The following is a 13902-nucleotide window of genomic DNA, read 5'->3' as shown; positions in this document are numbered from 1 at the left end:
TGAAAGGTCAAAGTGTGTCACATGATTTCCCTTGTCTCTAGGCCTACTAACTTGATATTGCTCTGACATATGTTACTAGGCCTGATAATCAATAATCAAGTGTTATACATGTAGGCCTACCCTGGTATATGTAGTGCATGGAAGCCACTAGGAAATGCACTATCCTATGGTTGTGGAATTCTATATCATAATTACTGGTACATGACTTAGCTAGCATGTGACTCGCAATGAACGCTGCGTCAGTGAAGGTGGAAAGGGTTGTTTATCGTTTCTTCATTTGGACCTCTGTCACCTGACGTCAACATGGCTCAAGAGCAGACGACAGAACTTGCTCAAAAAGGTAGGTTCCTACAGGATGTCCCGTTTATAATGCTTTTCAATTAAGTAGTGTTTTGTCTCCCTTGACCAACCACGCAGCCACAGTTGGTGTCCAAAAGGGTTGCTAAATACGAACAGCTCACGATAGGAAGATTACAAAAATGGGTGTTTTTTCTTCAGGTTTCGGCTGGCGCCATGTCCTGGTCCTCATGGCGTTCTTCGGGACTGTCAATCTCTACACCATCAGGTTTGGTATAAGTGTTGCCCTGGTGGCCATGGTCAACCAAACTGCAGTCCTGGTTCCGAGCGGGATCAATGGCTCCGAGGAATGCCCTCAGAATATTCAAAATCAGACGAATTCCACAGCGAAGGTAGGAAAATCCCTGGACGAAATGGGAGAGAGGCCGGGCGGGGAATATTTTTTAGATGGACACTGTCTCAGCCGACAGGGGGTCTTTGGACTCTAGTACGTTATGTCTCAGTCTCCCTTGCCTTAGAAGGCCCGGGGGCGGTCCCGACAAAAAACTGACTTTACAGTTTAAAGAAAATCGATTCAGGCCACACCCTGTAGAAACCCCACAGCGGTCGGAGACTGTGACGGCTCCTGGCCGGGTTTACAGTACATATGTGCGTCGGGTCGTTTGGAACATCGGATGAAAAAGTCGTCGGTTCCTGTAACAGGTTTGTTGGCCTGAATATTTCTGATAAGTATTGAAGGATACATATTTCATCTATATTTCAGGATGGTGAATTCGTCTGGGACGCCGAAACCCAGGGTATAATAAATGGTGCATTTTCCTACGGGTACATCGTCACACAGATCCCAGGAGGGTGGCTGGCGGACAAGATCGGCGGGAAACACGTCATGGGGACTGGGATCTTTGGCATGGGCATACTGACAATACTCATCCCGGTGGCGGCAAGACTGAGTCTCTATGCATTCATTGCTCTGAGGGTAGTCCAAGGGCTAGTCGGGGTGAGTGCGGGTGCGAACCAATAAAGGACACCTCTCATCACAACCCACATCCTCTAAGGCTGCGCCCTGTCGATGTCTAGCTAGAAAGACCTTGCCAGATGGATCGAACGCCCAGACCAAACCGTTGGGGATGGGCGGGAACTGACCCGTGCCTTTCAATTCGTCACATCCACATCACCAAAACCACTTTTTGCGGTCTATAACCCCTTGTCCCCCGGACCTTAGGGTAGCCAGGTTGGTTTACTCTAAGCCCGGACACTCTGTACCCTCGGACATTTCAAACTTTGGCCTTTCATGATGCCGTAACTCCCGGGCGACAACTCGTGGTATCGCCATATCAATTATCGTTTTGACAACCAAACAGCGGTCACTGACGACAAAGGTTTTTTCTTGCAGGGCGTCATGTATCCTTCCCTCTTCTCTCTCCTGGGGAAATGGTTACCGCCCATCGAGAACACGCGGTATACTGGTATCATACAGTCAGGTAAGCCGGTTTGGCGTAGACTCCGATGCAGTCCATATGGTCATCCTGATCGTCCTTCCTCGGGCGACAAGACAAGGCCGGTCCAATGCGTCCGGAGTATAGATTGGCGATGATAGCGGGTGCCACTTCGACGTCCTAAACCATCTGTCGGGAGCAGTGGGCGACCAATAGGTTCCCAAGGCAGTTCATTCCTCATCTTAAACATAGTCATCCTTTGGGGAGGGACAAGGCCAATCCAATGCGTCCGGACTGTAAAGACCGACATCAAAAGGCCGATTTTTGTCACATATACAATTACCTAGACGCAGCAGCAGAAGAACCAGTCGTATCGCCGAGAACCTAAATGCACCTTCATAAACTACCTAATGTGGTCCGAAACAATTTGAATTTGAATTCTTCGAATCTCTTGTCATATTTCAGGGATGTTCATGGGGACAGTGATATCGATGGCACTGTCAGGCGTTCTCTGCGAGTCTCTCGGGTGGCCTTCTGTATTTTACATATTTGGTAAGTTGTCTCACCATCCCGGCCTTAGTGATCGTGATTACGGCCCTTGACAGGAGGGAGAGAGAGACTCCTGCATGTGTTGGACATCCTGTCTCATTGAGTATCTAAGTGCGTTTGAGACAATATACAATGTACCATACTCCATCGTGTACATTGTATGATTTGTTTTAAGGCCACTGGTCTCTGCATCGTGTATCGCCACTCTATGCCAATACAATAATCTTTCACAGAACAATCCAACAAAGGTAAGGACACTTTTCCAGGGGACACCTATTTCTGTTACACCTACAATCCTTTCCGTTTCTAGGTAGCCTGACGTTTATCTGGTACGCTCTCTGGTTGTTCCTGGTGTACAGTGAGCCCAGTTGCCATCCAAGGATCTCATCTCAAGAGAAAAACTACATCATGGCTTCCCTGCAGATTACAAGTGGAACGAAAAAGGTACGAAAAATAAGCAATTGGTGAAAAAGAAACAGTGTGTTTGTTTTTCCTCAGCGTTGGTGTATTCCTCTTCCAAGACGAAACCGAATCCACTGCCTCCGGAGTGTATTCTGATATTTGTATATTCGAATTTGTTCGCCATTTCAGGTAGAGCGGCGAACTCCCTGGAAAGCAATCTTAACCAGCGCACCAGTGTGGGGCATTGTGATCGGTATGACACTGCCAGCCTTACAATACTTCACCTTGCTAACTAGCCTGCCGCAATACATGAAAGAAATTCTGAGATTTGACATCAATCAGGTAAATGAATAGAATTTATACCCACCCACCCTTGTCCATTGTGTCATCTGCAGCATACTACAAGGCTGATATTACTTTACCATCCCCCCCCCCCCAATTCATGAAAAGGCCTATGAACACACACAAAGGCGTTTCGTGGGGGGGTCGACGTTATCAAAAGATTTGCCCTGATTATCCTTTGATGAGACTGCAGAACAATGTGAATTAAGGCCGAGCGGGCTTTATCTAAGGACGATAGGTCGTGTATTGAGCAATGCAAAATAACGTAATGAACCTTTTATCTTTCAGAATGGTCTGCTCTCTGCCGTACCCTACTTGGCTCTGTGGATTATTACAATCTTTACCGGATACTCGGCGGATTTACTGCGGGAGCGAAGGATTATGTCCATTACTGCAGTCAGAAAATTATACACCACACTCAGTAGGTATCGTATACCGAATCCACTTGCAAAGAAGATGATATTCAAAATCGCGCCAGCGGTATCGGACCTCCCTGTCCATACGTGTCCCCTTCTCTTTATTCATAATTATGACACAAAACCATATGACCCCCTTCCACGTACACGTTTATTCATCTGACATACAAACTATCTTTTTTTTTTCATCTGGAACCCGCACCACACTCGCCTTCTCCATACATGTTCCTTTCCTTTTATTCATCTGACATCCAAACCTATCCTCTGTGCATTCCCTTTTCACTCATCTGACGCTCAAACTGTGCCTGATCCCTCTCCATACATGCTACCTTCTTGTTATTCATTTGACACACCGACTTCGCCACGCCTCTTTCCTTGCATACATTACCCTCCTTTGCATTAACTCGATACCCAGCCCACCCCACATTAAGTCCTCCTCCACGGCTTTGTCCTCGCCCATGCCTCCAACTTCTTTGGTAGTGCCCAACACCTATTGTCTCCAAGCATACACATGAACCCAAGATAAGCACTATTATGGAAACCCGACCAACTACACAATTACATGCACCGCTTTAATCCGCCGAGCAAATCCTTGGCAATTTAATCAAATACACATCACCCATTGGCATACTTACGAAGACATACTCAACTGTCCTCAAACAGTTACCGTTTCATAGCCATATTGATGTCACAATCACATAATATTGGCACAAACATGCTTTGTCACTAACATGTCGTTGTCACAGTGATTCAAAGCCGTGAACTAAAAATGAAAATTCTCTTTTTCTTTAGGTGTTCTCATCCCCGGGGCTTTCCTCGTAAGCGTCGGCTTCGTTGGCTGTGACCAGACTCTAGCCGTGGTCCTCCTCACCCTGTCCGTAGGGACCAGCGGCTTCACGTACGGAGGAAAGGACAACAACGCCTTGGACATCGCGCCATACTTTGCTGGCAGTGTCATGGGAATCATCAACTGTGCGTCGAATCTTCCGGCAGTTGTTGCGCCGTATCTCGTTGGGTACATAACAGATGAAAAGGTAAGAGCAGCTTCTGTTCATCATGCGCATGACCGACCGGCATCCCGTCTCCTCCCCGACATGCTACCGTCAAAGTCGCCAACAACATGTAGGAAGCCGGCGGATTACTTGTCCAAGTCTCATCAAGCAGCCGATGCATAACAACATCCTGAGAAAAAAATCCTGGGGCGACGAAGTACATGTACTAGTGTCCGCAGATTGTGCTCCCTCTCGAGTTTCCCTTGGCAAGCCAGGCGGTGGAACATGTTGAAAAAGCTACATGAATCCGCAATTTCTGATATCTTTTAGTTTTGCTTTCTTGCAGCAATCGATCCACCAGTGGCAACTCGTCTTCTACATCAACGCGGCGGTGGGTGTGGGCGGATGGCTAGCGTTCATGGCCCTGGGGAGTGGGGAACGCCAGGAATGGGACAGAGAGGTTATCTCGGTGGAGGAGAGGACATATCTTATACAGGATAGTGACGAGGATGATCGCGACCACAGACGGAAGGACAGTTACGGTCCAGTCAGAAACGAACGCATTTAGAAACTTTGCTCAGCAACATTGGGTTGAACACTGAAATTGGGACCTTTTTAAAAGGTTGTGACGAAGACGAAGAGTTGTTCCAAGACACATGTTGGTCTCCAGTATGTTGGTACGTTTGGGTGGCATTAAAGGTGTAGAGCCCGAAGCCCAGGGGGTTATGGTTACCTGACGATAACCGCTGCCGCCAAAACGAGACGCAACGTATTATACACTGCAAACAGTTGTAACGTTGTAACGAAGCTGTTTTAGAATATTGATTCGATGTAATTTATGTTTAATTTTATCACTTGTAAATTATTATGTTGTGCAATAAAATCTTGACGTCGGCTTTTTACAAAGTGCTCATTCCATCCTCCCTGGCTGTAATATCATGAAATCGGGAGGCTAATTTTCCCGAATCGGGTTGTCCAATGTGGAGCGAGAGATGAAATAGTCACAACCAGACCAAATCGGGCGTGGCAGCTACACCGCCTTCAGAACGCAGTGAGAGAGACAAGACAGTCAAAATCCGACCGAATAGGGCGTCGCAGCTACACCGCTTTACAAATGAGGTGAGGGAGAAGACAGACACAACCAGTCCAAATAGGACGTCACAGCCCCGCCTCTTTCCGAACGCGGACGAGAGAGATAAGACAGTCGCAACCAGACTGAATCGGGCGTCGAAGCTCCACCACTTTTCGAACGCGGTGAGAGAGATAAGACAGTCGCAACCAGACGGAATCGGGCGTCGAAGCTCGATCGTTATGCGAACTCGGTAAGAGATGAGACAGACACAACCAGAGAGAATCGGGCGACACCACCTTCCGAAAGGCGGTGAGAGCGATAAGACAATCACAACAAGTCCGAATCGGGTGTCGCAGCGCTATCGCTTTCTGAACGCTGTGGAGAGATAAATGAGATAGGCACAACCAGAACAATTCGAGCCTCGCAGCTCCACCGCTTTTTGATCGCGGTGAGAAAGATAAGACAGAATCACAGAATCACATACCAGACTGAATCGGGCGTCGAAGCTCGACCGCTTTGCGAATTCGGTAAGAGATGAGACAGTACAAGCAAGGCGAATCGGTCCTCGCAGCTCCACCGGCTGATCAGCGCAGCCGGCGGGGAAAACGGTACTAGGCTGCCGCTTTCCAAACGCGGTTGCCTCACGTTGTGAGAGAGATAAGACAGTTACAACCTGACCGAATTGGGCGTCGAATCTCCATCGCTTTCCAAACGGGGTGAGAGATAGGGCAACCACAACCAGATTGAATCAAACGTCCATCGCTTTGCAAAGACAATGGGAGAAGTAAGATAGCAACAACCAGTTTGAGTCGAGCCAAACAGCTCCACGACGTTTTTCCGACATGGTGTGAGAGCAGAGACAGTCACAACCAGACCGAATCGCGCATGTCAGCTACATGGTCTCGCCAACATACCCGCGCGTTGGTGATGAGTATTTCATCTTTCTCACAGTCTCGGCTAATGGGCAATTCGGTCTAGGTCTGTTTGAAACTGTCTGATATTTCACTCTCTCACATGTTTGCGAGACGATTGATCTATCCTGCTCAATTCAGTCTGGTTGTGACTCGGTCAGATCTCTCAAACCGTGTTGGCAAAATGGTGGAGCTGCCATTGCCGGTCAGGTTGTAACGGTCTCATCCCTCTTAAAGTGTTCGCAGCACGGTAGCACAGTTATCGTGTTGGTGAAACAGTTGAGCTGTCCTGCCCGATATGGCCTGGTTGCGACAGTTTCACTTCTCTTCTCAACTCGTCTCAGCAGCTCGGCCCGATTCTGACTGGCTGTGACTGTCTCTCCATCATCGCGCTGTCAAAACGGTGTTCCCGCCAGATGCAATTCGGTCTGATGGTGCCTGTCTCAACTCCCAGCGTGTTCGCAACACGGTAGGACTGACTGGCCCGACTTGGCCTGGTGTGGTGACTGTCTCATCTCTCTCATCGAAGTAGCTGCCTTGTCCGATTCGGCTTCGTTGTGACTCTCTCGTCTCTCTCACTGATTTGGCAACATGGTAGAGTTGCCTGGCCGCTATGATCTGGTTGTGACTGTTTTGCCTCCTTCCGTGTTCGCTGAACTGCTCTCCAGGGTCTATTCGGTCTGGTGGCGACTGTCTCATCCCAAGCATCGTGTTGGCAAAACAGTTGAGCTGTCATGCCCGATTTGGTCCAGTGATCGCTCTCAGACGTGTTTGTAATATAGTCGTGTTTCTGGACCCAATTTGGTCTGGTTGCGACAGTCTCATATCTGTCACCGTGTTCTTAACATGGTGGTATCTCTGTCACTGTGTTCCAACACGGTAGAGCTGGTAGGCTTGATTCGGTCTCACCTCGCTCACCGTATTGTTAAAGCGGTGGAGTTCCAATGCCATATTCGGTCTGATTGAGACTGTCTCGTCTCTCTTTTGCTGTGTTTATAGCCAGGCGGCTGAGCTCCAAGGTCCGACTCGGTCTTATTGAGACTGTCTCGTCTCTCTTACTGTGTTCGCAACATGGTAGAGCTGCCAGGCCTGATTCGGTCTGGTAAAGACTGTCTCAACTCTGCCATCGGGTTGCCAAAGAGGTGAACCTGTCTGGCCTAATTCTGTTGCCGTCTCGTCTCACTCTCTCTCACCGTGTTGGCAAGAGTGTCAAGCTCCCAGGTCCGAGTCGGTCTGTCTGCAACAATGTCGTCTCTCTCACGGTGCTCGTAACACGATGGAGCTGTCAGACCTGATTCGGCCTGGTGGTGTCAGTCGCATCTCTTTCACTGTGTTCACAGAGTAGAGCTGCTCTGCTAGTCCCGATTGGTCTTGTTGAGACTCGTCTCTCTCACTGTATTCGCAACTTGGTGGAGCTGCATGGCCCGATTCGGCCTCGTTGTGACTGTCTCGTCGCTCTCACTGGCTGTATTGGCAAGACGGTATAGCTGCCCGGCCCGTTTCGACCTCGTTGTGACTGTATCATCTCACTGATTTTAAGACATCCCCGAACAACATGGTAGAAGATCCCGACAGCCTTATCTGTTTCTGTTCACAACATGGAAGAACTGCTAGGCCCGATTTGGTATGGTTGTGACTGTCTCTCGTCATGTTGACGAAACAGCCGAGCTATCATGGCCGATTCGGTCTGGTTATGACAGTCTCATCTCTCTTACTGTGCTGGCAAGTCAGCAGAGCTGCCTGGCCCGAGTCGGACTGGTTGTGACTGTCTCTCGTCATGTTGGCGAAACAGCTGAGCTGTCATGCCTGATTTGGTCTGGTTGTGACTATCTAATCACTCTCATTGTGTTTGTTACATGGTAGAAGAGCTGCTCGGCCTGATTCAGACTGGTTGTGACTGTCTTCATTGGTAAGGTTAATGTTCACTTCTCCAGACCTGCACACCAACAGGGCCTGTCTGCAGGGCCAGAGAAGCAAACGTTAACTCCCCCGATTTCCTCAGGATCAGTTTGAGAGTGGTGGAAACATTCTTGTCTGTTTTTCTGGGGGACCCTGTATGCTCTAGCTTTGGCCAGAAGGTAAAGCAAACGTGTCAAGACATGTACTCTAGTTTATTCAACTTTATTGCCATAGAAAACTCAATACAGCCTCATATAGAAAACAGTCCTTTATGTACAGTATCCTCTTTAGAAAGACCACCAAAGAAAAATTGAAAGACAAAGAACAAATCAAATCAAATTTGAATACTTTAACAACTAAATAGAGATACATTATACATGTTCACGGCCAACATTATACATGTTCATGGCGATAGTGTAGAACTAAGAACTGACTGAGATGGTGGCCTGTACTTTATAGATCAATTCATTCATTAACATTGAACAGAAACCAGCATAGATCTACGACCAATAAGTGGTATCATGCTTTTTCCGACAAAACCAAAAATTTGGCAGATCCATCAAAGTAAGAACGTAAATGCAGACAGACAAATTCAAGGCCAGAACTGGTTGTCAGTAACATTATCTAGTTACTAGTAGGTATAAAGGTCCTTTTACATACTTGATATCAAGAACTGATAATAAACTGTGAAGACGCTAATTAGCTGGTTATGGTGCATCTGTTTCACATAGGCCTACGTACAAGTGGCAGGCAGAGGTATAACCCTCCTGGCCAAGTAAATCCAGGGCCCGAGTTGACCCTTCAAATGACACTTGACCACCACTGTGCAAATACATGCAGCTTCTTCAATTGTAAGATCTAAGCTTTTCATCCTTTGAAATTAAACATTTCCACAGCATTTAAGATGGAATCTCGGTTTCACAGAAACCAAACAGCGTACAATGTATTCATATCGGATAGACTCAGATAATGAAATAAAACAGATGAAAATAAAGACAACATTCCATCAAATATCAAAAGACTTTTTGATTCAATCCACTGAACAAACAGGTTGAGAAGAACAAAACTTTAAAGGGGAACTATAGGCAGGATATAGGGGCCGAATTGGTGGTCTCCCAGTGACTGATACGTTATGGAACACGGTCTGGTTTTGACCAAGTGGTAATTGTCATTCGAATGGCCTCGTCTCCCGTTACACCACCAAGTGCAGAAAAGAAGACTAAGGAAATATATTCCTTGTACAAGTGTGAATAGTGTAGAATGTACAAAGAGATAACAGAGACACCTATTAGCAGCTAACTGTAATTTATCTGGCCTACATGGCACCTGCCTGTAGCCCCCTTTTAAAGACTAACAGAAACATACAAACAAAATGAAGACACAATATCATCAAAAGTTAGAACATGAGATTTCTTTAAAGATAACAGATTCTATCAAGGTGTGTTAGTACTTCTTGTTAGGTTACCGAGACTGTATGTTACATGTAAATATCTCCTCGCACTCATTAGAGTGCCCGCTATGCAGATTTGAAGCAACCCAGCTCAAACTAGTCAGCAAAGCTTTTCATATAAATTTTGCAAATCACCAAACCTAATTCATTCATCTCCTAATTCATCCACTAATAAACATTCTTCATGCATGTTTTCTTCATTTTTTTTGTTATGGACGTGGGGTGATAGCAGGGCTGTAGCTGGAGGGGGCTGGTCACCAAAAAACATTTTTTCATGCTGATTTGGGCCAATTTTCTGACCGACAGAGGTGTTTTTTCTCCCACGACCAAACAGCTAGCTGCAGACCTGAATATCATATGGACCCCAAGTTGAATTGATGATATGCTTTATGATAACATAGTGATTGTCATCAAGATGGCAATGTTGGACTCAATGTAAATACAGTAGAACCTCTCCATTAGGGACACCCTTCGGACTGACAAGTGCTGTCCTTAATTGAGAGGTGACCCCATTACAGAGGTCAAATTCAATGTAAATGACCAATTTGGGACCAAGCGCAGTGTCCTAAATTAGAGTGTCCTTGATAGAGTGGTGTCCGCTAAGGGAGGTTCCACTGTATTCGTAATGATAACTTAGCGTGTACAGATTCAAACTATGATTATGTTATGCTTCAATGCCCTTTTGTATGATAACTAAAGCAACAAGAATGATGAAAATATTATTATGATTTGACCATTAAATACATCAAATAAACCACTTGGTTGGTGTTGAGCTGTGATTCAGTAATCTGCATGGTGCCAGATGAAAATCACTCATCAGAAATTTTGTTGTTGACAGTAGGTTGAGGTACATGTACATGAGCTACAAGAGATTCTGATGATTAAATACATAATCCACCATGTTACAATGTAGATAACAACAGTTCCGTTTAGGGTGTAAATACATGCATAAATCAACATTTTAAATTCATTTTACATTGGACATGATCAAAAATGATATGACACTGTGAGAAAATATGAAACGATTTGGAATAAATAGAATACATAGAAATTTACTATTTCATATAACCAATATTTTGACTATGATATATTAATTCGGTAATTAAAGAACTTGAAGATAACTTTTACAGCACAAACATCAAAACTAGGCCAAACAAAGAGTTTTTTTGAGGTAACTGATTATGCATTATCTTGTTTAACCCTAAAAGCTGATTTTGCATGCACACATTCAGAATGAAATCTCCTACAACTAAGAGGATAGAAATATAACTCTCGTATGAATTCGTTTGGCAATGATTCATCAATCAAAACTTCTTCTTTTATTTCTGTTCAATTGTGTTATTCTTCTGTTCAAATTTTTAAAATATCAAAGAAGTAAATATGACGCCAATATGAATTCGTTTGTCAATGATTCAATACTTAATACTTCTTCTTTCAATTCTGATCGATTGTTTTATTCTTCTGTTCAAATTTTTAAATACTCAAAGAATAAAGACAATAAATGTACTAACGCACAATATTTACTGAATTCAAAAACTTAAACTATAATAAAAATCACAACTTTATAAAAATTTTCTCAATTCTTCAGAGGTCAGATCAATAAACTAAGAAAATTGCAGAATTTTTTGTAGAGATTTTTGAAGTGTCTTTTTCCAAAGAAGCTAAGCACTCATGGAAAGTGAACGCAGATCTGTACTTTTGAGGTATGTGTCGAAGGCTTAGATATGGTAATTTGTGTTAAAGGAGCATGATGATGTAAATAATACAGTCTTATGGTGAGAAGATATTAAGCATTGCACATGGCACAAGAAGAGAACATACTAATTAGACCAGATTTGTTGACGCTAAAATCCCCTTTCATCATACTTTTTACATGAAATCATGATTCAAGCTATTAGTAGCTAACAAATTGAATTCAAAATACAAAATATTGAGCCCTGCTCTATTTCGAGAAAATTTCCGCTTAAGCCTGAAATTGACTTTGATGCAGAAATGACTGATCAACCCCGATCCAAAGGGGCCATTTGATAGACCTCATGCTGTATATTCCATGACTTTTGTAATACCACTATTGTCAGATAACTGAAACGCCCGCCCCCATTCATGCTGACGACGACAATCACACCGTTGTATGTTTCCGGAAGTCTAACGAGGCTGAATTGACGCAGTATCGAATTCCTGAAGGTTTCGGACCGTCATCGAACACATGACCTAGATGAGCACCACATTTTGCACAAGATACTTCAAGCCGATTTAGACCTGAAAGTAAAAGATCAGGTATGAGGTAAGTTTATTTGGCCAACAACATAATTCAAATGCATGTAATAAGTTTATGACAGTTGTGTAAATATAGCCAGGGACACAGCTAAGATCAACAGTTGAATCACTGTGCCAGACTAAATCTTATCTGGTCAGATCCTTACCGAAAACTCTGATAACTAGCAAAAGGAAGCAGCAGCGAGAACAAGTCTCTAAATAGACCTACCCATCAGACTCCAAATCTTTTCGGTAAGTTCAACCTTTTTCTTACTTACCATGTGAAGTATCCCTGACTAATTTGACTTTATCGAGATTTTCGACATCTGAAAATGACGGCCAGCCACACCCTGATGCGAATTTGTGATCTGAATCGAAGATATGGTTACCACAGACAATGCATTGGAAGATTCCCTCCTCTTTTTTGTTTATGTACTTTCCGGAGTAGGCCCTGAAATTAAAAAAACAACTTTAGATAATTTGTCGATTACAAGTGCCAAGGGGTTGTGGCAGGCCACCTGGACACGAATTTATCTTCAAATCCGACAAAAATGCCAGCTATATTAGCTGTTTGGAAAAGTAAGAATTTTTTAAGCCCTGCTTGACCAACAAAGCCAACATAACACAAGACAGATGTTCTCCATTAACATGTTCTCCATATATGTAGTTATATTCAAATGAATTACAAAGTCAGGCCTACTTTTCAGTGCCTTTTTCTTGTGTCACCCTGAATTGTGTCGGAGTAAGTCGTGCTTTAAGTTCCTCCTCAGTGAATTTCTTCTCGCATGGTTTAGACAAGTTTGGTTTTGCTGCTGCCTCAAGCTTTTTAATGACAGGAGATTCGTCCTCTTTCACAATCCGCAGAATATTCATGGTCCAGCATAAGAATTCTAAGCGGAAGAACGTCTAATTTGATGCCCTGAAATACATAATAACATATAAAGAATTCTGCGTGTGGTTAGTGGCATGATTAGCAAAGTCATTCCACAACTATTCCATCCACTAGGCACTACTGACCGCAAGAAATTCAGTGGGGATAACCGATTAAAGCAGGGACCTCTTGACTGGAAGTCAGAGACCTGAGTCACTGTGCATGACTAAAACAGTACCGTTGTAATAAATACGACACTTCGGTCCCAGATATGTCGATGGTACGATTTGCGCATCGATAGTGGCATATAGCTGACATAACCTCTAACACATCTCCTTCAAAGAAAACGCTGCGTTGCGCTCAGCTGCAAATGGTACCATGGTCACAAGGACCAAAGTTTGGAAGTGTCGTGCTCGTAATCGTACAGCGGGGAACGAGTTTACATTACAATCCTCGATCACACCCCAAAAAAAGGTCATCGGTTGACTAACCAAGCACCACTGTTCAATGGATTTATAGTTGAATGCGATCAAACTACGTCATTTCCGATCGGGGATTCTAAAGTTTAGCCTACAGCGGTATATTTTTGTAAACATAATTCTTTTGCCGTCCAAGGCCAGAGGAACAGGAGACAATATATGGCAGACTTTACTCATCAGACTGGCCACTTACTCTTGCAGTGCCAGTCAGTGCCAGTCAGTGCATCATACATGCAAGTGGCAGTGGCAGTGACTGGCAGTGGCAGTTTTTCAGGTGCCATGAAATACCCAATAAATTCTTGAATATTAAGGTTTAAAAAGGCTAAATTCTGCGTGCATCCTTTAAACTGATAAGCAGGCAAATACAACAATAGGTCATATGTGAATCTTACCTATTCAAAAACCGAGAAAACTGTCAAAATATTTCGATAACAAACCAAAACTTTCCAAGTCTATTTTTAGAAAATACTGTGAGTCTCGCGCAAGTGGCGACTACGGTGTCATTCAATTATCGAACTTTTCTTCTGCAG

The 13902-nt window shown here is 44.3% G+C and overlaps 2 protein-coding genes across 2 annotated transcripts; one reads left to right on the top strand and one right to left on the bottom strand.

Annotated features, from left to right (window-relative positions):
• The first annotated feature begins 131 nt into the window (after positions 1 to 131).
• LOC135494696 (sialin-like) lies at positions 132 to 5324 on the top strand. Its single transcript, XM_064782908.1, has 10 exons — positions 132 to 340; positions 499 to 689; positions 1061 to 1294; positions 1691 to 1778; positions 2199 to 2285; positions 2593 to 2726; positions 2874 to 3026; positions 3315 to 3447; positions 4235 to 4476; positions 4781 to 5324. Exons 1-10 carry the CDS (start codon positions 304 to 306, stop codon positions 5000 to 5002), a joined length of 1521 nt encoding a protein of 506 aa, XP_064638978.1. The 5' UTR covers positions 132 to 303; the 3' UTR covers positions 5003 to 5324.
• Positions 5325 to 8522: 3198 nt separating this feature from the next.
• On the bottom strand, positions 8523 to 13838 carry LOC135494982 (peptide methionine sulfoxide reductase MsrB-like). Its single transcript, XM_064783363.1, has 4 exons — positions 13765 to 13838; positions 12723 to 12941; positions 12301 to 12473; positions 8523 to 12025 (listed from the first exon to the last, which is right to left on the bottom strand). Exons 2-4 carry the CDS (start codon positions 12893 to 12895, stop codon positions 11886 to 11888), a joined length of 486 nt encoding a protein of 161 aa, XP_064639433.1. The 5' UTR covers positions 12896 to 12941; positions 13765 to 13838; the 3' UTR covers positions 8523 to 11885.
• Positions 13839 to 13902: the final 64 nt, after the last annotated feature.

This window comes from Lineus longissimus, chromosome 10, assembly GCF_910592395.1.
Source record: "Lineus longissimus chromosome 10, tnLinLong1.2, whole genome shotgun sequence".
Lineage (NCBI taxonomy): Eukaryota > Metazoa > Nemertea > Pilidiophora > Heteronemertea > Lineidae > Lineus > Lineus longissimus.
Note: the sequence above shows the minus strand (reverse complement) of the source record. Positions and strands in the feature narration are given on the sequence as shown.

What these genes read in the sequence shown, in the direction of transcription:
- LOC135494696 (XM_064782908.1), top strand. Translation starts at nt 304, where the DNA reads ATGGCTCAAGAGCAGACGACAGAACTTGCTCAAAAAG. An exon ending in GACAGAACTTGCTCAAAAAG is followed by an intron (nt 341 to 498) that starts GTAGGTTCCTAC and finishes TTTTTTCTTCAG; the next exon opens with GTTTCGGCTGGCGCCATGTC. An exon ending in AGACGAATTCCACAGCGAAG is followed by an intron (nt 690 to 1,060) that starts GTAGGAAAATCC and finishes TCTATATTTCAG; the next exon opens with GATGGTGAATTCGTCTGGGA.
- LOC135494982 (XM_064783363.1), bottom strand. Translation starts at nt 12,895, where the DNA reads ATGAATATTCTGCGGATTGTGAAAGAGGACGAATCTCCTGTCATTAAA. An exon ending in CAAGAAAAAGGCACTGAAAA is followed by an intron (nt 12,474 to 12,722) that starts GTAGGCCTGACT and finishes TTTTAATTTCAG; the next exon opens with GGCCTACTCCGGAAAGTACA. An exon ending in AGTCAGGGATACTTCACATG is followed by an intron (nt 12,026 to 12,300) that starts GTAAGTAAGAAA and finishes TTTTACTTTCAG; the next exon opens with GTCTAAATCGGCTTGAAGTA.